Below are 22,614 nucleotides of genomic sequence, written 5' to 3' on the forward strand. Positions count from 1 at the left end.
TAAAGTCCATGAAACGATCTCGATTTAGAATAGCAGGCGATAAAGTATTAAGAGCAAAAAAAAAAACGAAGTAGTTTCTCTTCCAAAACGAAAAAAGCTACATCAGAAGCAAGAAACAAATGGCAAAACGCAAACTGAACAATGCCTAGGAAGAAGAAGCAGCTGCAGCCTTGTTTCTTGGGGTGGCTTGGGTACCTGATCCACACAATTCCATCAATCAGAACGAGCAAGATTTTGATTAAATAACATTGCTAGCTATACGGTGTGCAATGTAAGCTTTACCTTCTCTAAAGCCAGTCTTGAACCTGCGAGGGACATTGCGGAGATACCTCATCCTACCAGTTCCTGTTGTCTTTCTTCTAATTGCCTTCACGCTCCAGTTATCTACCCACATAATGAAATCATAAATTCCAAGTATTCTTTCACAAAATTAAAACTAGCCACAAAGTTCCCAAGACAGAGACAGAGATTGTACATGTCCTCTTGCGAGCAGCTGGATAAGCACAGGCCGAGCAACGACTCTTCTGGATGTGGAAACTACGGCGACCACATCTGACACACAGCGTGTGTGACTTGTTCCTCCTCTTACCAAAACTCCCTGTTCCCTTACCCTGCCATTTCCAAAGCACCAGTTATAACACGAAAGTGAAACATAACCTTACACGAAATGCGCAATAGATTACCATTGCCGCAGATGCAGGGGATTGATCAAACTTTGCTCTGTAGATATCTTTGCGGCTCCGAAAAGACTTTTAGGGTTCTTTTTTTTTTTTTTTTTTTTTCTGTACAAAATGGATCTTAATCGGGTTACCGCCAAAAACATGGGCCTCTTTAAAGGGCTTGATGGGCCTAGTTCTCTGATATTCGCCTAAGTCAACTGGCGTGCATGAGCAGTGAGGGTGGCTGGCAATGATAGATAAGTAGGGGACCAATTTGAAACACTGCTTATCAATGTGATGACGATTGTTTACCTATAAAAGTGGACAACACAAACAACAAGATGACACCTTCTTAAAGTCTGACATATCAGCTTCCTTCTTCAACTACTAACATGCCACTGAATGAATGTTAGGTTTCGTTTTATGCTCTCCACAAGGTGAAATAAATATGGTTATCCTCTCAAAATTTTGAGCAGCAAGAAAGATGATGAAACCTTCAGCAAAATCAATTCAGAGAGTTGGTCGTTTCTTGAGGAAGACCCTTGGGAGCATCAAATCCACTATCTGCTCCCGTGATTACAAAAACTTACCTAACAACACTCCTCTCCTGAGCCCCTTCTCCTACAGTCGCCGCTGTCCAGAAGATTCCCAAACCAAAGGAACCTACACCGTTATTTGTTGTGACACGGCTGTGGCAGATAACACACTCAAGAAGAGTCTCAACGAACAACATAAAAAGAAACCGAAGAAAGTTGCAGCAGAGCCACTCGAGGATGCAAAGAAAAGAGGTGACGCGCTGGCGCAAAAGATGAAAGATCTCAACATGGTGGATCTACGAGACGTGGAGCATTCATTGGATGTTCGGGAAGCGCTTCGATGCTATTCAAGCATCAGAAGCCCTGTCTATCTTGACATTGTTGACAATTTCTTCACAGACATGTACTACGAGTTCTCTGATCCTCGCACCTCTGCCACTATCAATGGTTCAAGAAGAAAAGCAGGCTCCTTCAGGCTCTAAGTCCCTCTCGATCAGCTCTACACACAGCTTTGGTACATTCACCTGTCACCCTCAGTTTCTACGGTTCTACCTCATCTTGTAGAGTCAAGATTATTATGCTCCTATTATCAAACTATCAATGCAACATATTATCACCTTCAAGTTATGACTTATGACAACTCGAACAGTTTCTAATATACCTCAAGATATATGACAGCATACAACTCTGTTCATGACTGTACTCCATTATGATGTTAGGGTAGATAACATTATTCCATTTCATGAAAAATGGAGAAAGCAAACATATGTAGTAATAGAGAAGCGAAGTTATTCTCCTCCAAATATGATAGAAGTTACATCATCACACGATTATGATTATCTGTTTTAACTTCATAAATTTGCATATTAAAAAGTAAAAACACACTTGATGGGATAAAACGGAATCATTTCTTGCCGCTCTTCTTAAGTCCAGAACCTCCAAAGGATCCCTTCTGCGATGCCTTGGCTCTAAGCTCCTTAAGCGCCTGTTTTATCATTTTCATACAAAATAAAATGGTTCAGGCTTTCGGTGATAAATAATCACTGTATGTCCATTTCATGTGAAAGAGACAGGCTAAAGAGTCTCTAACATCATTGAGTGGAAAACAAAGGAAACAAAACATCCTAACAATAATGGCCGCCAATAGGCAAAATGGTCATCATTTCATCAGAGTAAGAAGAAACTAGTCCAAATCATCCGGAAAATCTATAATAAATACCTAAACTTACACACAGTTAATAAAATGACTCATCTTGTTGTAGTCACCAGGTAGAATGTCATAATTAGTGCCAGTTTTAATTAGTTGACAAAACTGACAAACAGACAAAGTGGCACATACTAATACATAACCTTACAAAAACCATGTCAATAATGTAAGATACCATCTTTGATTAGTATGCTATAGCTTTTTTCCATTTAGAGGGGAAAGGAGCCTAAAACATAGATGAAGTCTAACTAGATGCATTTATCCAATCCAAAACATCATATGAATAAACAAGAGTGGAAACACAAGCCAGAGCAACCAAAGTGGGAACTAACCTTTTCCTCATCTTTCTTCTTCTGAATGTTAGCTAAGTCGGTCTGCATTAACGCCAAACCAAAATTTCAGATATTAGAGTTCAATAAAAAGGTCTAAAATCATTGATCTACGAATAGTTGGTAAAAAATTTCAACTTGCTTCTTGCTTATAAAATCATTGAGTTTGGAACAAGAGAGATGATGATTCTGTGTCATTTCAAGTTATTCGAACAATCAAAAACCAGATCCAGAAATCAATAACGTCGTTTAATTCCAGGTCTAAAGTTAAAACAAAACAAAAGAAAAACTCTTAAAAATTAAAGGGGTTTAGTATTTAGAGTCACCTCGTCGTATTCCTTCTTATCAGCTTTAGGCTGCTTCAAAGGTTTCGCCTTTCCTCCTGTTTAAACCCCAAAAAAAAAAAAAAAGATTAGCAGATCGTAACGAATCACGATATAACTCGTATATCAGAGAATTAAGAACCTAAATCATGAATAATCGGCAATACCTTGCTTAGACGACATGACTGGCTTTGGTGAGCTTAGCTAGGGTTCGAGATTGAGCTCAGAATTGGGGAAAAGGAGCTGAGAGTTGCAGACGATGATATCGAACGAATCTCCCAATCCCACTACGGGTATATTTATAATGAGTTCGTAATAACTCTACGCAACCCATTCAACGGGCTAAGACATATAATGGCCCGTTAAAAGGCCCACAAATTTCACTTATAGGCCCGCTACCTTTCTGGTCAACCTTAGGTCACCGTCGTTAATATTATTATTTTTTTTAATGCGCGAACGAAATAACAAAATAGATTTTATCCTATATTGACCTCTATCTCTCTATTTAACAGTTATAAAAAAAAAAAAAGGGGCCTGCTCCATTCGATTCACTGGGAACCCCCAAAATCGCTGAAGAAAATAAAGTTGAAAAGACAACAAAATTAAGGGTTTTTCAAGATACTTCTTAAACAGAAGATAAGTTCCACAATAAGCCTGAAGTTGAAAGACACTTAGCTCATCTTCAGAGTGGCTCCTCTAAGTCCAACATAGGCTGTTTCCTCAAGTGTCCCTGAATCCCTTACTTCCTCCGCCGCCTTTTTTGGACCCAGAACCTCCACCTCCGCCTCCGCTCCCGTCCCCGTCACCAGATTCGTCGTCGTCATCGCCGCTAGTTCCCCCTTGAGCCTCTGACAGAAAGTCTTCCAAGGATTCCCTTCCCTCTACTTCAAATCTTCGGATAACTTTATGTGTCCCATTCTCCGGATAGATGAGGAAGACGTGTAAATCTTTCCCTGAAGCTCGCAGCTCCTCAAGAACAACTAGATAATCCTCGTCTCCAGCAATTAGAACCAGGAGTTCACCTCCTTGACTCCTTCGAATCCACCTCCGAATTTCATTCTTGATCTGACCGTCCGAGATTTGAGACGTCTTGGCTAATAAAGAAGCAAATCGTATAGACCAAATTAGGGGAATAATAACTCATATAGAAACTACTATAGACCAAATGAACTAAAACTACTATAAGCAAATCGTATAGACCAAATGAACTCATATAAGCAAATCGTATAGACCACATGAACTACAAATAAAACCTCACGTATTTTGCAATCAGTGAACATCAATATCTGGTTCTCTGTCAAGATTCCTGTAGGTTTCCCAACCAATTTTACGGCTGTCTTGGGAATCTGAAACTATCATTCTTATAGAAATCTCACACCCAATGTACCCGTGCCTACTCAACATTTGTTCAAGCGTTGGTTTGAATCGAGACACATCGAATCCGTGAGGAAGAGATGTATTCTCTTAATCCCACCAACACCGAACTTTTCTCCCTCTTCTTATTTTCCTCGTCTCAGCTGCTCTCCTCCTCTCCTCACGACCTATATATCCTCAACCTCTCACGCGCATTACTCAACAACTCGGACAGTTCTCTTCTCCTTTCGTCAAACACGGATTCCTCACTCTCTCTCTCGTTCTCTTCATAGTCTATCGACGGTCGCCGGAGAAAAATGAAAAATTAGGGTTTTAACGGAAGAAAAATAGAGATCCGGGTGTGTTTGAAATGTTTTTTTGTATTTTTTTTTTGTTTCCTACAGATTTAACAACTAAATAGGTGAGACTCCCTGCTACAAGGGTATGACATAACACATATTGTAATTAGTTTATGTATATTTTAAATGCATAAAATATTTGGGTTTATATGTTTTTTATAATTATAAAATTTTAAATAGTGAGATAAGTATGTTGTTTAGACATCGTTAATTTTTTGCACAGTAACATATATATAATTAGGCATGTCAATTAGGGCCAAAGCCCGCGGGCTGGCCCGGCCCGGCTCTGAAAAACACTGGATTCGGGCTTAAATATATATGTCCAGAAAAAATCGGGCCTTTCGGGCTCAGTCCGTTTGGGCTATAGGGTTTTTCGGGCTTAGGCCGACCGGACTCGGGCCAGCCCAAAAAGCCCTTTAATAAATATATTTGTACCTTTTTGTTAACATTTTTGTTTGATTGCAATATCTGATTAATAATTTAGTGTAAAGAAAGTTTTAAACTCTAATCCTAGTTTTCATATTTACTCAATAACCATATTTTATACTATAAATTTTTTATTAATGATATTTTATATGAATTATATATTAGTTTATTTGATTAAAATATCGAAATTTTATTTAGTTTTAAACATTTTCTATTAAATTAAGTTGGTTGTAGTGAATATAGATGAGTTATTAAATTTTTGATTGATTTGTTTTATAATGCACCTTCAAACACTGCTTTTTAAGGCTTATAAGTTTAAATTTTTGATCGATAAGATAAGCCCGGAAAAGCCCGAAAAGCTCTGTAGCCCTGTTAGGGCCGGGCTCGGGCTTTGAAATATAGGCTCGGAAATATTTCGGGCCGGGCCGGGCCGGGCTCAAATATATGCAGGCTTTACGGGTTTCGGGCCGGGCCAGCCCGATTGACACCCCTATATACAATGATCGTTTTGCAGTTTTTAAACGGTATGCTTAAAGGTGTTAAATTCACATAATAGATTTTAATTTGGTTTTAGTTTGGACTATTGCACATTTATAATTTGCATGTAACTATTTTAGAAAGGCAAAGACATCTTGCTTCATCCCGTCTTGTCCTGTTTCATCAAATTTTTACCCGTAAAAATTTTTATGTTCCATAACTGTTATCTTTTAAATAATTAACTATTAGACAATTTTTATGGTCTAAAAATTTGGGTAAAAACATAACTATATCTTGTGTTTTTCTCACATTTTTTGACATATAATTTATTTACTTCTGTAATTTAATTCCTAAAACTGTGAGAACTGTAGTTTCCTTTGCTTGTTTTTTTTTCGTTTTTTTTTCCTAAAATATTTATAAAGAATCAGAAGTTTAGATTTGATTTATTATGTATTTAAACGTCTTCCTTATTTAAATATGATGTATATGTTTTCCTTAATTAATTTATGTAAGATTATGGTTGATTTAATACATAATAAATATTTGAAGAGAAAATCGATTTAGTAAGATGAGATTATAACTTAATGGCGAATATTCCTTTAAAAATATTATACTGAAAGATTAGCAGTTAAGATCAATCTCGGAAATAAAGCAATAATCATAAATATTTGGTAATAAAAATATATGGTTTACATTTCGGAAACACAGTCGGCTTTTGTTTCTGGTAGGTTAATTACGGATAATATTCTGGTTGCTCAAGAGATGTTTCATGGGCTCAATACTAATCGCCGGTGTAATTCGGAGTTTCTGGCTTTTAAAACGGATATGAGTAAGGCTTATGATCGGGTTGAATGGGATTTTTTGGAAGCGGTCATGCTTAGATTGGGATTTGATAGGAAATGGATATCATGGATCATGTGGTGTGTTTCTTCAGTGTCGTATCAAGTTCTTATGAATGGTCAGCCTCGGGGTTCTATTATTCCGCATAGGGGATTGTGTCAGGGGGACCCTTTGTCACCGTATTTGTTCATACTTTGTACTGAGGTCCTGATAGCGAATATAAAAAAGGCAGAACGGGAGAAAAATTGACGGGTATCTCAATCGCTCGCGGTAGCCCTACCGTTTCGCACTTGCTGTTTGCTGATGATAGTCTGTTTTTCTGTAAAACAGAGGCGACTGAATGCCAGACGGTTATGGAAATTATTAGTAATTATGGCAAAGCTTCAGGGCAAGAGGTTAATTTAGTGAAATCTTCTATAATGTTTGGTAAGAAGGTTCCTCCTGAGGTGAGGGATCAGTTGAAATCAATTATTGGTATATCTAAAGAGGGCGGTATGGGTTCTTATTTGGGAATTCCTGAAAGCCTCCAAGGTTCAAAAACAAAGGTTTTTGGTTATGTCAAGGATAGGCTAGATGATCGTGTTAATGGTTGGAACGCAAAGTATTTATCAAAAGGTGGTAAGGAGATTATGATTAAATCGGTGGCGTTAGCTCTGCCCACTGACGTGATGTCATGTTATAAATTGCCGCAGGAGTTAACGTCTAAACTAACGAGTGCTATTTCAACTTTTTGGTGGAAATCCAATGATAAGGCTAGAGGTTTACATTGGGTGGCTTGGGATAAATTATGTAAAGATAAGTGTGAAGGGGGTCTAGGTTTCAGAGCTCTGGAACAGTTTAACGATGCCATGCTAGCGAAACAGTATTGACGGTTAATTCACTACCCGACGTCCTTAATGGCTAGGGTGCTGAAAGAGCGATATTTCTGGAATAAACATCCGTTGATGGCCACTAAACCATATAACCCTTCCTTCGCTTGGAGAAGTATTTTCTCTACCAAGGAATTAGTAGCGCAAGGTGCGCGGTGGGCAGTTGGTTCGGGTTGTTCTATCTCGGTTTGGCGAGATCCTTGGATACCTGATACTCGACCACATCCAGCAAACGGTCAGAGAAGACTTTGGCTACCAAGCTTGATGGTTAATCACCTAATTAATCCTGTTACGAAGGATTGGCATTTGCCTACCCTGGAGGAGTTTTTGGATCCAGAGGATGTAGCGATTATTCGAGGTATGACGGTCAGTAAAGTCCTGAAACCGGATAGATTAGTATGGCACTTTACCAAATCAGGGAAGTATACGGTTAGATCCGGATATCGGCTAGCTCGGGATTTAATGGCGGAGGTTGAGTATGGGCCGACATGTATGGCCCTTAGGGCCCATTCGTGGAAACTTGACGTTCCCCCGAAGATCCAACATTTCTTCTGGCAGGTTGCCTCGGGCTCTCTTCCAGTGCTAGAACGGCTTGTGCATAGGGGTGTCCGGTGCGATCCTTTGTGTAAACGATGTGAGTCTGCACCAGAAACTATAAATCACGCTCTTTTTGAGTGTCCTCGTTCGCGTGATGTCTGGGCACTGTCCTCGGTTTCGTCAGTTCCAGACGGCTTCCCATATGGTTCAATCTATGCAAATTTAGATTTTATCTTCTGGCGTGCGACTTCCCAATCAGGGGATCCTGATATAGCCTCTCGGCTTCCCTGGATTTTATGGTCATTATGGAAAGATCGGAATAAAAAGGTTTTCCAGGGTTTAGCGGCTGAGCCGGTAGATATATTAAATCAGGCGCATAATGATAAATTGTTATGGGAGGAGGCCAAATCTTTCTCGGAGAGTTATCTGCATCCTCCGGCTGTGTTGGAGGACAGGGGGCCTTTCCCTCGGTGTCAGATTGATGGGTCATGGAAAGGTTTAGACCCTCTACAGGGTTTGGGTTGGTGGTGCTTTAGTAGTGAAGACTCGACGCTTCTTCTCGGTGCACGGAGTATTAGACGGGATCCTACATCCTTACATGCAGAGTTACAAGCGTTGATCTGGGCCATGGAGTCCTTGTTGGCGGCTGGAGTTGACTGTCAGATCTTCGAGACGGATTGTGCAGAACTAGTAGCGATGATGCAGATGCCTGATGATTGGCCCGCTTTTTCGAACCTATTGGAGGAGTTTCTCTTGCTCAAAACATCATTTCCTTCCTTCGCTCTCACCAAGATTCCTCGTGACCTCAACGTTAGAGCAGATTGTCTTGCCCGTTCGTCTAGATCTGAAACCAGGAGAGCCGACTGTGTTTCCGTAATCTCGGATCCACATTTTTTGTTTTGTTCTATTGTCAGGTTAAACAGTATCCGCGTCCCAACCCGGTGGTAATTAAGTTGTCGATCAAGGGATATTTTCGTCATTTAGTGAAATCGAAACTATAGGGTAATTTAATTAAATCAAGTGATTCTCTAATCATTTTTAATGAAAAACGTACCAAAACAAAGTCATGATCCAATTTGAGTCTTGTGAGTACTTCTGCTTTAATAGTATAGATAAATCAAATATAAAAAAAAATACATATATATTACTAATTTAAAACTATACAACAACATGTTTGTGAGTTAATTGGACCATTCAAAAGCATGTGCTTAAATTAGTAATTTTACCAGTGTTTCATGTATATCTAAATGGTGATTACATTACTAAATTACTGAGCATTAGTATAATTTTTTTTTCTCTGTTTGCCTCTCTCATTTACTCAAACTGATTGCGAGCTCCATGAGTGTGTCTATGTTCATCCGTCAATCCATGTATGTTTGGAAGCTTTGATATCTCCTTTCTACCCAAGCTGATTCCACATGACCTGAAATATGTTATGGCTGGATTAGCAGCGATTGGAGGCTCTAATATCAAAAAATATATATATATATATATATGTATATTACTAATTTAAAATTGGAACATTCAAAAGCATGTGCTTAAATTAAATTAGTAATTTACCAGTGTTTCATGTATATTCTTACATACATTAATAAATTACTGAGCATTAGTATAATTTTTTTTTCTGTTTGCCTCTTTCATTTAGTTACACAATTAAATTAAAAACATTTCTTAGCCAAATCCAAACAGTTTTTCTAATCACAGTCACAATACCTACATAATGTTATTTTGCTACATTTACAGACAGATTCTGCATATCCGAATCCAAAACTCACAACATACAAACGTTTGGGTATTTAGTTCGGTTCCAAATATTATGGATATAGGAATTTATGATTCATTCGGTTAATTTACTATTTTGGTTCGGTTTCGATTATTTACAGTTCGGTTCTGGATATCCGAAATAGTGTAATATATATTTTAAAAAATATTATTTAAATAAAATCTGATTATAGTTTAACAAATATATTTTAAAACTTCTAGATATTTAGTTTATTTAAAATATTTTGGTATTTTAGTCTAAACACATAAGGTTTTTTAGTTTAATTATTATTACCTTATATTGGTTAACAGGTATTGAAGTATCAAAAATTTGACGTGGTGCAGTGGCCACATCATACATCAGTTCGATTCTCGGCAAACACATATTTTTAATATAAGTTTGGTTTGATTCGGATAACCGAATGGATATCAGTTCGGTTCGGTTTATTTGCTCATGAGTCATGACTAATACAAATCTAAACTTTGATGTGACATGAAACTAAAAAGACTACCCAACATTAAAACCGAATCATTTGGTTCAAAAAGCATTTGATAATCTAATCAAGCGTTAAGAGTATTTCCAAAATTTTGGGACTTTTCGAGAAAATTGTGATAAAATAATACAGGGCAAGGTAATTAAGAAATTAATCATGGCTTCTTTTTATCTTCTTCTTCTGTTTATCTTCTTCACGATATCTCTCACATCTCTCCCCTCTCCTCCGTTTCTTTTTTTTTTTTTTTTTTTTTTTTTAAAAAAAAAAAAAAAANTATCTATTTATCAACCCGAACCGGGAATTAAGGGGTGGAATACAATTTCAGAATCAACCAAACCCGGTTAACCGGTACAACCTACAATTTCAGAATACAATTTCTCCCCTCTCCTCCGTTTCTTATTTATTTCCCCATTCTTAGCTTTCTCTGCTTCATACACTTCCCTCTTCTTCTGCACCGTTGCTTTTTTCTTCTTCATCTGTACAATTATTTTTCTCATCAAGTCAGACAAAGATCAATCTTTTTTTTTTTTTAAATGCATGATACTGATAGCTAGTTTCTTCTAAACATTACCTTGTGCTGTTCAAGTAGCTTAAATTGTAAGATGATATTTTTCTTATAGAAAGGTAGTTGAACATGATTTTGTCCATGAGGACGTCATATTTTATATAAGGACGAAGCACAAGAAGTGAAAACTGAGATGTCTGAGCATGGATTCTCTGCGACCTTATATACTTACAGTTCTCTGATTGATCGTTATATTTTAAGTTGTCTGAGCATGGATTCTATGTGACTGAGGACGTCATATTTTAAGTTGGTAGGCCTCATCTGCATAGCTTGGATAATGTGAAATCAGAATTTAACGAATTTATGATTATGTTTGCATACTTACGTTGAGTATACCAGAATTCCACCAACGCAAATTAACCAATTCAACAGCCTGGTCAAACATTTTTCGCTGGTACCATCCATGATTTCTCAAAGATATAACAGTCTCCTATAAGAAATAACAATGGAAAATTCACTCCACAAGTCACCACCCTCTGAAAAGTCTTAGAAACACAGATTCTACTCTGAATTACTACAAAATACAACCACTTAATATTTCGATCTACACGTATAACAGTATATATACTTCAAGATGCTACTACTAAGAAACAATATTTCCGCCATATACAAGTGCTTAAGCTAAGGCTATCCACATGTTGACACCCAATATTAGAATGTGTACACGTTTTTAAGTCATGCGAAGTAGATGCTTAATAAAGCAAAAAATCACGCAAATGTAGAAGTTCACACAACACAGCCAAGTCTTGAATTTATTATCTTACCAGTCCAGCGAACAGACGAGGTCTCAAGCCAAGGGCAGAACAAGGAGCATCTAAAAGGACTCTATCGAAACTATTAGGTGCGAAACCTTGGGACTTTCCAGCACTTCCACCTTGGCATTGAGTTATTCCACGACCATTTTTCAATCTTCCTTTATTCTTCCTGATGTCAGCTTGGCTAACTTTATCCCCTCCAATTGGCTGTTCAGTTTTGGCTACAACATGGGCGATAATGGGAAAATCAAGCTTCTGGTTAGTTTTTGTGAACAACCAGAATATACATAAATAGGGATTTTAATCTTTACACATATGCATAGACGTGAGATAATGGGCTACACATGCCAATTGAGTAAGGTTATGTTCTGTATCTGTTTGATGCCAAAGTGATAATTAAGTTCCTTGTCCACAAAGGATGAAAGACAATGCAAACAAGGTAAGTTTATTGAGTTACTTTTACCTAGCAAACAAAGAGGCCAACATTTCGAAGAAAACAACCAAACCAAGTAAACAGTATGAGAGAGAAGCTTAATTACCAAATTCCTCACACGATTTGTCAGCCTCGGATCTTCCAGAAGTAACAGATGATGTCATTGCCTCGTTTGATGGTAATTCAGAATGGCTAGTCATGGAACTACTATTATCACTGTTAACTAATGTTGTGGAATCATTGACTGTGTTTGGAAGACAAACAGATTTTAGTGCATCCAGTTTACATGTTGTTATGCAGCTTAATCCCATCTCCGCAGACAATTTCTGGACATCCAGCACCTGCGTTTTGGGAAATAGTAAACAAACTTATTAGAGCATGCAATTTTGCAATCCTAACAAGAACTTTGATTTAGTATTCTAAGCATTCAATGTAAACTGAAAAGCAAGTAAACCCAATATGAATTATAATCAGAAATCCTTTTATTTTATTTTGTCTATCTATCTATCGTTAGCATCGAGCTCCATAGCAGAAGAGTTGGTGAAATCAATGGGCCACCAAAACGCTGACGTTTCAGCAGCACAGCGACGACGACAGCGCTGCGGCATCGTCGCCGGGATTCAAGCTCGTGGGATTTTCCAACTTCGTGAGGAAGAATCCAAAGTCTGATAAGTTCAAGGTTAAGCGCTTCCATCACATCGAGTTCTGGTGCGGCGACGCCACCAACGTTGCTCGCCAAATCCGATCTATCCACCGGAAACATGGTTCACGCCTCTTACCTACTTACCTCCGGCGACCTCAGATTCCTTTTCACTGCTCCTTACTCTCCGTCTCTCACCGCCGGAGAAATTACACCGACCGCTACAGCCTCCATCCCAAGCTTCGATCACGTCTCTTGCCGCTCCTTCTTCTCTTCGCGTGGTCTCGGCGTAAGAGCTGTTGCGATTGAAGTAGAAGACGCTGAGTCAGCTTTCTTTCTCCGTAAGTGTTTCTAACGGAGCTATTCCTTCGTCGCCTCCTATGGTCCTCGACGGAGGAGCCGTTACGATCGCTGATATGTTCGTTACAAAGAGGGAGACACTGATAAATCCGAATTCTTGAGCATTTGGAGGATACGTCGTCGTTTCCTTTGGATTACGGTATACGGAGGCTTGACCACGCCGTGGGAAACGTTCCAGAGCTTGGTCCAGCTTTGACTTACATTGCAGGGTTCACTGGTTTTCACCAATTCGCAGGGTTCACTGGTTTTCACCAATTCGCAGGGTTCACAGCAGACGATGTGGGAACCGCAGAGAGCGGTTTAAACTCAGCTGTGCTAGCTAGCAATGATGAAATGGTTCTTCTACCGATTAACGAGCCGGTTCACGGGACGAAGAGGAAGAGTCAGATTCAGACTTATCTGGAACACAACGAAGGAGCAGGGCTACAGCATCTGGCTCTGATGAGTGAAGACATATTCAGGACTCTGAGAGAGAATGAGGAAGAGAAGCAGCGTTGGAGGATTTGTATTCATGCCTTCTCCTCCGCCTACTTACTACCAGAATCTGAAGAAACCAACGTGTTGGTGATGTGCTTAGCGACGAACAGATCAAGGAGTGTTAGGAATTAGGGATCCTTGTGGACAGAGATGATCAAGGGACGTTGCTTCAAATCTTCACTAAACCACTTGGTGACAGGTACAGCGGAAAGAATCAGTGTTTTAACAAACAAATTACATTTTTTGGATTTTCTAAGCAAATGCCTTTGTTTATGATTATTGATTGTGTTCATAGGCCGACGATATTTATAGAGGTTATCCAGAGAATAGGATGCATGATGAAAGACGAGGAAGGGAAGGCTTACCAGAGTGGAGGATGTGGTGGCTTTGGTAAAGGATGAACAACAAGAAGAAGCCAAACAGCCGGCAAGATATAACATGTATTGAGAATTTATATGATATTGAGAATTTCATTAGCATTATTTCAATAGTATTGATGGTGTTTTAAGACATGTATTGTTATTTGTAGATAAGTCAAACAACATTATCTTTAAGGTAAATAATATTTCATATCCGGATACAATTAACTTTAAAACAAAACAAAGCGAGACATAAATATAAGCATAAGTTATATTATAAGTGAACCCAACTCTTGCCGACGAGAATTGAACAATAAGTTATATAATAGAACAAGCCGGCAAGAAGTAGAACAAACCATCCAAAAGGACTCGGAGAAAAACAACACCAAGGGACATGTACTCTTCTTCTTCACGTCCTACCCTTCTTGTAGTTACTTACTGAAATCAGTAGTAAGCCTACTCTTCTTGTAGTTACTTTCGGTACTCTGCTTGTAGTTACTTTCGGTAGTAAGTCTAGTTAGGCTTCTTGTAGTTACTTTCGGTACTCTGCTTGTAGTTACTTTCGGTAGTAAGTCTAGTTAGGCTTCTTGTAGTTACTTTCGGTACTCTTCTTACTTTCGGTAGTAAGCCTACTCTTCTTGTAGTTACTTTCGTTAGTAAGCCTACAATGTTTTAGTTTTCATCAAGAAAATTAGATATCTCAACGTTTTCAGATATAGATATATTAAAACAGGCCTTTTGGCTGCTTTTAACTCACCTTAATTGTAGCATTGTCCGGAAAAAAAGACCTTGATTTTCACTCAATATTTTCCTACGCACTATGATAGGTGATAGGAGCCTTCACGTCAGAGTCAGAGTCAGATTCCGAGTCAGATTCCGAGTCGCCAGGCTTGGCGTATGAATTCCAGTAGGAAAGCTGCTTGAAAACAACCAGATGCACATCCAGTGGACATGGGGGGTTAGTAAGAGCTTGTTTGAGTAAAAAGTAGTTAGACCATGAAAAAACTCAGCTTAATTACCATTCGTTTATGGTGCCGAGTAGAGAGATGCGTGAGAAAATTTTGAAAGCCATAGCCACGAATACTAGTGCACACAAAGCAATCCCAGAAGGAAGGCTTACTGGTTTCACTGCTCTTATCCCCCTCCTCGAGTGCCCCAGGATCTGTGGGAATAAAAAATAAAGTAAAAAAATTAGTAGCAACATAATCCAACCAGAATTGAACAAGACTAGGAACCAAAGACAAACCNTCTTCTTGTAGTTACTCTTCTTGTAGTTACTTTCGGTACTCTGCTTGTAGTTACTTTCGGTAGTAAGTCTAGTTAGGCTTCTTGTAGTTACTTTCGGTACTCTTCTTACTTTCGGTAGTAAGCCTACTCTTCTTGTAGTTACTTTCGTTAGTAAGCCTACAATGTTTTAGTTTTCATCAAGAAAATTAGATATCTCAACGTTTTCAGATATAGATATATTAAAACAGGCCTTTTGGCTGCTTTTAACTCACCTTAATTGTAGCATTGTCCGGAAAAAAAGACCTTGATTTTCACTCAATATTTTCCTACGCACTATGATAGGTGATAGGAGCCTTCACGTCAGAGTCAGAGTCAGATTCCGAGTCAGATTCCGAGTCGCCAGGCTTGGCGTATGAATTCCAGTAGGAAAGCTGCTTGAAAACAACCAGATGCACATCCAGTGGACATGGGGGGTTAGTAAGAGCTTGTTTGAGTAAAAAGTAGTTAGACCATGAAAAAACTCAGCTTAATTACCATTCGTTTATGGTGCCGAGTAGAGAGATGCGTGAGAAAATTTTGAAAGCCATAGCCACGAATACCACGGCACACAAAGCAATTCCAGAAGGAAGGTTTACCGGTTTCACTGCACTTATCCCCATCCTCAAGTGCCGGAGGATCTGTGGGAATAAAAAATAAAATAAAAAAATTAGTAGCAACATAATACAACCAGAGGCACTTTTCATCTTGAGAATTACGTGCAAAGAGAAAAGTAGTGTAGTATCCATCGTTACGTATCTCGCTAATATGCGTTTCGACGATCGGAAGAGTGAAGGCTGGTGGAGCGGATAGGAACATTATATTAGCGGGGGATGGAGCATCAGGATAAAAGTCAATGAATATACCCAAAGCGTCTCTGGGACCTGTTCCATCAGAAACGAAACTAAAGACTTGAGAGAGAGTCTCTCTAATAATTCCATTAAGGAGCTGTAGGAAGGGAAAAGGAAACTAACTTTTGGCCAAGTTCTTAAAAGCGATCCCAGTGGAAGAGAGGGATTCAAGGATGTCTAAGGAAACCTCTGGTAGTACGCCAATGGCAGTGATGGTGATAGGACCAGTGTAGCCAAGCTTCCTCAAATTCTGTTTGATACACGGACCCACCGGAAACCTCTTTATGTCCCAAAAGAACGTTACTGGGACCGCAGCTGTCTCCTTCGTAGCCTTAGCCTTCTCCATTATTCAAGAATCGAGACTTGAATCCCTAAAAACAAAAAACAAATTCAGAACCGCGTCTTAAATCTAGAACGGGAATCAAACATCAGATAAAGCACTCGGAAAGATAGATCACAGATTGAGACGGTTAAAGGGTCGATATAGATAGAGAGGAACACGGCCGCAACCGTTTCGATCGCAAATACAACTTTTCAGATACTTGCGTGGAAATATATATAACTTGAAGGGTTCTACGCAATCGATCGATGAATTTTCTAAGAAACATGAGATTAAGGAGCGAGAATTTTTACCTGAGAGAGATTATAAGCAGCAGATCGTGGCTTTGGTTGTATCTCGATATCGACTAGACTAGGGTTTCGAAATCCCTGATCGAAAGAGAAGATAAAGTTACCATCGCTGCAGCCAAAAATATGTATATCGGGTTGAAAATGGGCTTCGCCTTAATGGGCTTACAGTTTGTATGTCGGCCTTTCCCGTTCACCAATCCTAGTCTAGTTTTAATTTTAATCACGTTAGGGCCGCACCTAAAAGGTACGACGAGCTCATCTCAATTACCACCCTAAAACTTGGTATTCGAAACACTTAATAGGATATGCCAAGAGATGTCTCATCCCGTAAATTACATTTCGAAACCAAGCAAAAAGCCGAGCATGTCTCGTACTAGCTTGAAGAAGCTTGAACTAATAAGCCAAGTTCCGGCTTGCATGTTCTTGCCAACCCCAAGCCTCCACAGGGTAAGCCGAATACAAAAGCCGCACCTAAAGGTACGCCGAGTCCGTCTCGCCTACCACTTTGCTCTGGTAAAACATAAAGCCGAGTTGCATATCGAACATACTCTTTCATCCCTCATGCTTGCCGCATCATGCCTACCTACCTAACGGTTTCCATCCTTGTGCTCACTCCCCTTGCACTTCCGCACTCGCGCTTGTTACCCTCATGCTCAACGCCCTTACGATCGCCTCCCTCGCGCTTGCCATTCTTATGCTCGCTGCCCTCACAGTCAACACTCTCACACTCGTCTACCTCACGCTTGCCATCTTTATGCTTGCCCCCCCCCCCTTGCGCTTGACGCACTCTCACTTGTCGCCCTCACGCTCGACTCCCTCGCAAATGTCGCTCTCACAGTCGATGCTCTCACGCTTGTCTCTCTCTCACTGGCCAATCTCGTGGTCTCCGCCCTCACACTAGATGTTTTTGCGCTCGCCTACCTCAAACTTGGCGCCTACCTCAAGCTTGGCGCCTAACTCAAGCTTGGTGCCTACCTCAAGTGCCTACCTCAAGTGCCTATCTTAAGTGCCTACCTCAAGTGTCTATCTCAAGTGCCTACCTCAAGTGCCTACCTAAAGTGCCTACCTCCATCTTTGGTGCCTACCTCCAGCTTGGTGCCTACCTCCATTTTGGTGCCTACCTCAAGCCTTGTGCCTACCTCAAGCTTGGTTCTTACCTCCAGCTTAGCGCCTACCTCCAGCTTAGCGCCTGCCTCTGCTCTCAAGCTTGGCGCCTACCTCCACTCTTCTACCCGGTGCCAACCTCTAGCTTGGCGCCTACCTTTGCTCTAATTCTCTCATTACCGGTGTAAACCTCACAACCTTCTCCCGCAGTATCACAAGTGCCGACCTCGAGAAGTGTACACATGCCACCCTCGCCAAGGACGACCTTGCCTTGCCCAACTGTTTTGCAAAGTATCCAGCCGACCTTACTTGTTGACCATCCCTCTCGCAAGGGGCAAACACCCCAACATTCGACGTTTCTAGGCATGCAAACTTTGCAAGAGCTATCAAACATACCAATCTCGTCGTTAGTGCTTTCGCGAAAACAAGAACTAACACCAAAAGCAAGATGAACCGCCCTCGACGTCGAAAGTTCAGATGCACGCCGACCAGCCACTTTGCAAGGAAAAGAGGAGTCAACGCAATGGATCTTTCTCGTCATGCCGACCTTGCGAGAGTTGTCGAACCTACCAATCTCATCGTCGTCACTGTCGAGAGAATGAGAACCAGCACCGAGAGTGTCAACTATTGTCATCGCTTCTCCCTCGATGACCTCCTCAAGGCGAGCTGCCCACGAAGCCTAAAGTTCAAATCTACGCCATCTCGCAAGAGAAGCGTCAACATTGTGGACCTCAATCTCGCCGACCTCTCCTCATCTCTCGAGCTCACTCTCGCCGAACTCTCTCTCTTCATCTCTCGACCCCAATCAACGACGCTGAACAACCATCTCGCCATGATAGGAGCTGACCTTGGAGCTTACCACCACGTTAGGACAAGCGCCGACCCGGAATGAGGATTTTTGCTCGCACCAAACTCTCACCTCTCGACCTTAACACGCCGACCTCCTCTCTCGCTCACAGTGCCGACCTCAACTCGTCGACCTCCTCTCTCGCTCACAGTGTCGACCTCAACTCGCCGACCTCCTCTCGCTCACAGTGCCGACCTCCTCTCGCTCACAGTGCCGACCTCAACTTGCCGACCTCTCTCTCTCACAGTGTCGACCTCACCACGCCGACCTCGATATCACCGGCTGGTCCCTAAAAACTATAACTCAGCCGTGATAGGCTGACTTATTGTACAACTCGGCCATTTCACGGCTGACTTAGTAGCAAAAGATTAATTACCATAATATTATTCAGTTATGGCTGAATTATTAAAAGATATGGCTGAGTTACATATTTTCAGTTGATGAAGCGGCTGAATTTGGCTGCCATATTTTTGCTTTTTAATTACTGTAATGTTATTCATGTTGTGACTGAGTTATAATTTGTTTGATGGCTGAGTTTTATTTAGGCTGAGTTATAATTTGTTTGATGGCTGACTTGTCACGTCAGACGCATCATCCATGTCAGCATTCTATGCCATCATATTTTTTCTTTGGAGATACGAAACGTCGTTCCTTCGACGCTTGTTCTTACATGGTTTTTACCTTTTTCTTCACCTTGTTCTTCTTCTACTTCTTCTTCACTTTCTTCTTCACCTTCTTATTCACCTTCTTCTTCTACTTCTTCTTCACCTTGTTCTTCATTTTCTTTCATGGATCCAGTTCCGGTACTAGTTGTTTCCGGTAATTGGGTAAAGAAACAGAGATATGTATTTAACACCGATGATAGAGGGTGTATAGTTGTGCAGATAGATGGAGGCACAACACACGACAAGCTTGTGGAGCTTGTTCTTGAAGACTATGGATTGGACGCGTTTAGCCATGAGCTAAACGCATGCTCTCGATGTAAACAAGTTGGACACAATGCGAAAACTTGTCTGATGCAGTATTATTGTAATACATTTGTTTTATTTTTTTGCAATAACTCAGGCGTTAAGCATTATAACTCAGCCGTCATATTATTCGACGAGACCTTTCGTTTTCCGCTTTCAGATTATTCCTTGTGATAACTCAGCCACAAAGCATTATAACTCAACCATCATATGAACCGACGAGACCTTTCGTTTTCCCGTAAATATTATAACTCAGCAATCAAGTAATATAAATCAACTGTTTACTTTCAGATTATTTCTTGTAATAACTCAGCCACAAAACATTATAACTCAACCGTTATATGAATCGACGAGACCTTTCGTCTTCCTGTAAATACTATAACTCAGCCGTTAAGTTTTTTTTTTTTTCAGGTTGTGACGTGGAAAATCGAAAATGATGTGTATTTTAATTTGTTGATGTGTATTTTTTTAATCAAAATCGAAAAACTAAACCCAAATGGTAAATTGTAATTACACACAGAGCACTAAACATTTGAACAATTTTTAGAAGATTGTTAGATATGAGGAATAAACCAACTTTTAGATAACATTTGAGTAATTCTTTTTATTAATATTTAAGTTTTTACTGTCAAACTTTTTGGCTCAAAAATAAAGTGTTTTCTTAATATACTGTTTTGTACCAAGAAGTTTTATCCTTGTTGAGCATACAAAAGTGGAGCAGTTTGGTTAGTATTTATTTGATATCTTAAGCTTACTCTAATTCTTTTGTATGCTGAACAGATCTGAGTGCATGAAAGCAAAAATTATAGTCTATAGAATTCTTGTTGAGTATATAATTTTTGCTCTCATGCACTCAGATATATGTGTATGATACTATGATGTGTAATAGTCTCCAATGTGTTTGTTAGTATACTGTATTAGTTGCAAACTTTTCACCTATTATTTTGTGTTTTACACATTCATAATTTTCTTCGTTTTTTAACCATTGTTTGGGGTTAGAGAGAGAGCTATTGGTAAATTAGTAAGAAGTCAAAGATTAGCAACAAAAATACTGCAAATACTATATGTTTTTTGGGGTATATACTAAAATAAACATGTGAAATAACGTAACAACTATTAACTAACAACTTAAACAGACAAAATCCATGTCAACACTCAAGGAATAAACTAACATAATTACGATAGGGAAAAATGCCAAAAAAATACTGAACTTTCAAAAATGGGACAAATAAATCCCGAACTTTCAAAATGTCATTTTAATCACCAAGTTTAAGCNTCACTTGTCGCCCTCACGCTCGACTCCCTCGCAAATGTCGCTCTCACAGTCGATGCTCTCACGCTTGTCTCTCTCTCACTGGCCAATCTCGTGGTCTCCGCCCTCACACTAGATGTTTTTGCGCTCGCCTACCTCAAACTTGGCGCCTACCTCAAGCTTGGCGCCTAACTCAAGCTTGGTGCCTACCTCAAGTGCCTACCTCAAGTGCCTATCTTAAGTGCCTACCTCAAGTGTCTATCTCAAGTGCCTACCTCAAGTGCCTACCTAAAGTGCCTACCTCCATCTTTGGTGCCTACCTCCAGCTTGGTGCCTACCTCCATTTTGGTGCCTACCTCAAGCCTTGTGCCTACCTCAAGCTTGGTTCTTACCTCCAGCTTAGCGCCTACCTCCAGCTTAGCGCCTGCCTCTGCTCTCAAGCTTGGCGCCTACCTCCACTCTTCTACCCGGTGCCAACCTCTAGCTTGGCGCCTACCTTTGCTCTAATTCTCTCATTACCGGTGTAAACCTCACAACCTTCTCCCGCAGTATCACAAGTGCCGACCTCGAGAAGTGTACACATGCCACCCTCGCCAAGGACGACCTTGCCTTGCCCAACTGTTTTGCAAAGTATCCAGCCGACCTTACTTGTTGACCATCCCTCTCGCAAGGGGCAAACACCCCAACATTCGACGTTTCTAGGCATGCAAACTTTGCAAGAGCTATCAAACATACCAATCTCGTCGTTAGTGCTTTCGCGAAAACAAGAACTAACACCAAAAGCAAGATGAACCGCCCTCGACGTCGAAAGTTCAGATGCACGCCGACCAGCCACTTTGCAAGGAAAAGAGGAGTCAACGCAATGGATCTTTCTCGTCATGCCGACCTTGCGAGAGTTGTCGAACCTACCAATCTCATCGTCGTCACTGTCGAGAGAATGAGAACCAGCACCGAGAGTGTCAACTATTGTCATCGCTTCTCCCTCGATGACCTCCTCAAGGCGAGCTGCCCACGAAGCCTAAAGTTCAAATCTACGCCATCTCGCAAGAGAAGCGTCAACATTGTGGACCTCAATCTCGCCGACCTCTCCTCATCTCTCGAGCTCACTCTCGCCGAACTCTCTCTCTTCATCTCTCGACCCCAATCAACGACGCTGAACAACCATCTCGCCATGATAGGAGCTGACCTTGGAGCTTACCACCACGTTAGGACAAGCGCCGACCCGGAATGAGGATTTTTGCTCGCACCAAACTCTCACCTCTCGACCTTAACACGCCGACCTCCTCTCTCGCTCACAGTGCCGACCTCAACTCGTCGACCTCCTCTCTCGCTCACAGTGTCGACCTCAACTCGCCGACCTCCTCTCGCTCACAGTGCCGACCTCCTCTCGCTCACAGTGCCGACCTCAACTTGCCGACCTCTCTCTCTCACAGTGTCGACCTCACCACGCCGACCTCGATATCACCGGCTGGTCCCTAAAAACTATAACTCAGCCGTGATAGGCTGACTTATTGTACAACTCGGCCATTTCACGGCTGACTTAGTAGCAAAAGATTAATTACCATAATATTATTCAGTTATGGCTGAATTATTAAAAGATATGGCTGAGTTACATATTTTCAGTTGATGAAGCGGCTGAATTTGGCTGCCATATTTTTGCTTTTTAATTATTGTAATGTTATTCATGTTGTGACTGAGTTATAATTTGTTTGATGGCTGAGTTTTATTTAGGCTGAGTTATAATTTGTTTGATGGCTGACTTGTCACGTCAGACGCATCATCCATGTCAGCATTCTATGCCATCATATTTTTTCTTTGGAGATACGAAACGTCGTTCCTTCGACGCTTGTTCTTACATGGTTTTTACCTTTTTCTTCACCTTGTTCTTCTTCTACTTCTTCTTCACTTTCTTCTTCACCTTCTTATTCACCTTCTTCTTC

General features: G+C 40.5%; 6 protein-coding genes and 1 pseudogene across 6 annotated transcripts; 3 read left to right on the top strand and 4 right to left on the bottom strand.

The window, feature by feature from the left end:
- Positions 6-789, bottom strand: LOC104755836 (60S ribosomal protein L37-1). Its single transcript, XM_010478305.1, has 4 exons — positions 684-789; positions 476-611; positions 283-384; positions 6-195 (listed from the first exon to the last, which is right to left on the bottom strand). Exons 1-4 carry the CDS (start codon positions 684-686, stop codon positions 146-148), a joined length of 291 nt encoding a protein of 96 aa, XP_010476607.1. The 5' UTR covers positions 687-789; the 3' UTR covers positions 6-145.
- On the top strand, positions 912-1,992 carry LOC104755837. The gene has a single exon (XM_010478306.2). It carries the CDS (start codon positions 1,144-1,146, stop codon positions 1,675-1,677), a length of 534 nt encoding a protein of 177 aa, XP_010476608.1. The 5' UTR covers positions 912-1,143; the 3' UTR covers positions 1,678-1,992.
- LOC104755838 lies at positions 3,470-4,771 on the bottom strand. Its single transcript, XM_010478308.2, has 2 exons — positions 4,313-4,771; positions 3,470-4,148 (listed from the first exon to the last, which is right to left on the bottom strand). The coding sequence occupies exons 1-2, from the start codon at positions 4,332-4,334 to the stop codon at positions 3,775-3,777; spliced, it is 396 nt and encodes a 131-aa protein (XP_010476610.1). The 5' UTR covers positions 4,335-4,771; the 3' UTR covers positions 3,470-3,774.
- On the top strand, positions 7,841-8,834 carry LOC104759235. The gene is made up of 2 exons (XM_010482185.1): positions 7,841-8,747; positions 8,830-8,834. Exons 1-2 carry the CDS (start codon positions 7,841-7,843, stop codon positions 8,832-8,834), a joined length of 912 nt encoding a protein of 303 aa, XP_010480487.1.
- LOC104755840 lies at positions 10,711-13,850 on the bottom strand. Its single transcript, XM_019239756.1, has 5 exons — positions 13,766-13,850; positions 12,030-12,264; positions 11,500-11,711; positions 11,061-11,165; positions 10,711-10,996 (listed from the first exon to the last, which is right to left on the bottom strand). The coding sequence occupies exons 1-5, from the start codon at positions 13,838-13,840 to the stop codon at positions 10,925-10,927; spliced, it is 699 nt and encodes a 232-aa protein (XP_019095301.1). The 5' UTR covers positions 13,841-13,850; the 3' UTR covers positions 10,711-10,924.
- LOC104755839 lies at positions 12,424-14,105 on the top strand (annotated as a pseudogene).
- LOC104755841 lies at positions 14,571-16,610 on the bottom strand. Its single transcript, XM_019238862.1, has 6 exons — positions 16,507-16,610; positions 15,997-16,244; positions 15,714-15,906; positions 15,099-15,163; positions 14,779-14,921; positions 14,571-14,675 (listed from the first exon to the last, which is right to left on the bottom strand). The coding sequence occupies exons 2-6, from the start codon at positions 16,217-16,219 to the stop codon at positions 14,571-14,573; spliced, it is 729 nt and encodes a 242-aa protein (XP_019094407.1). The 5' UTR covers positions 16,220-16,244; positions 16,507-16,610.

This window comes from Camelina sativa, chromosome 17 (genome assembly GCF_000633955.1).
Source record: "Camelina sativa cultivar DH55 chromosome 17, Cs, whole genome shotgun sequence".
Taxonomy (NCBI): domain Eukaryota; kingdom Viridiplantae; phylum Streptophyta; class Magnoliopsida; order Brassicales; family Brassicaceae; genus Camelina; species Camelina sativa.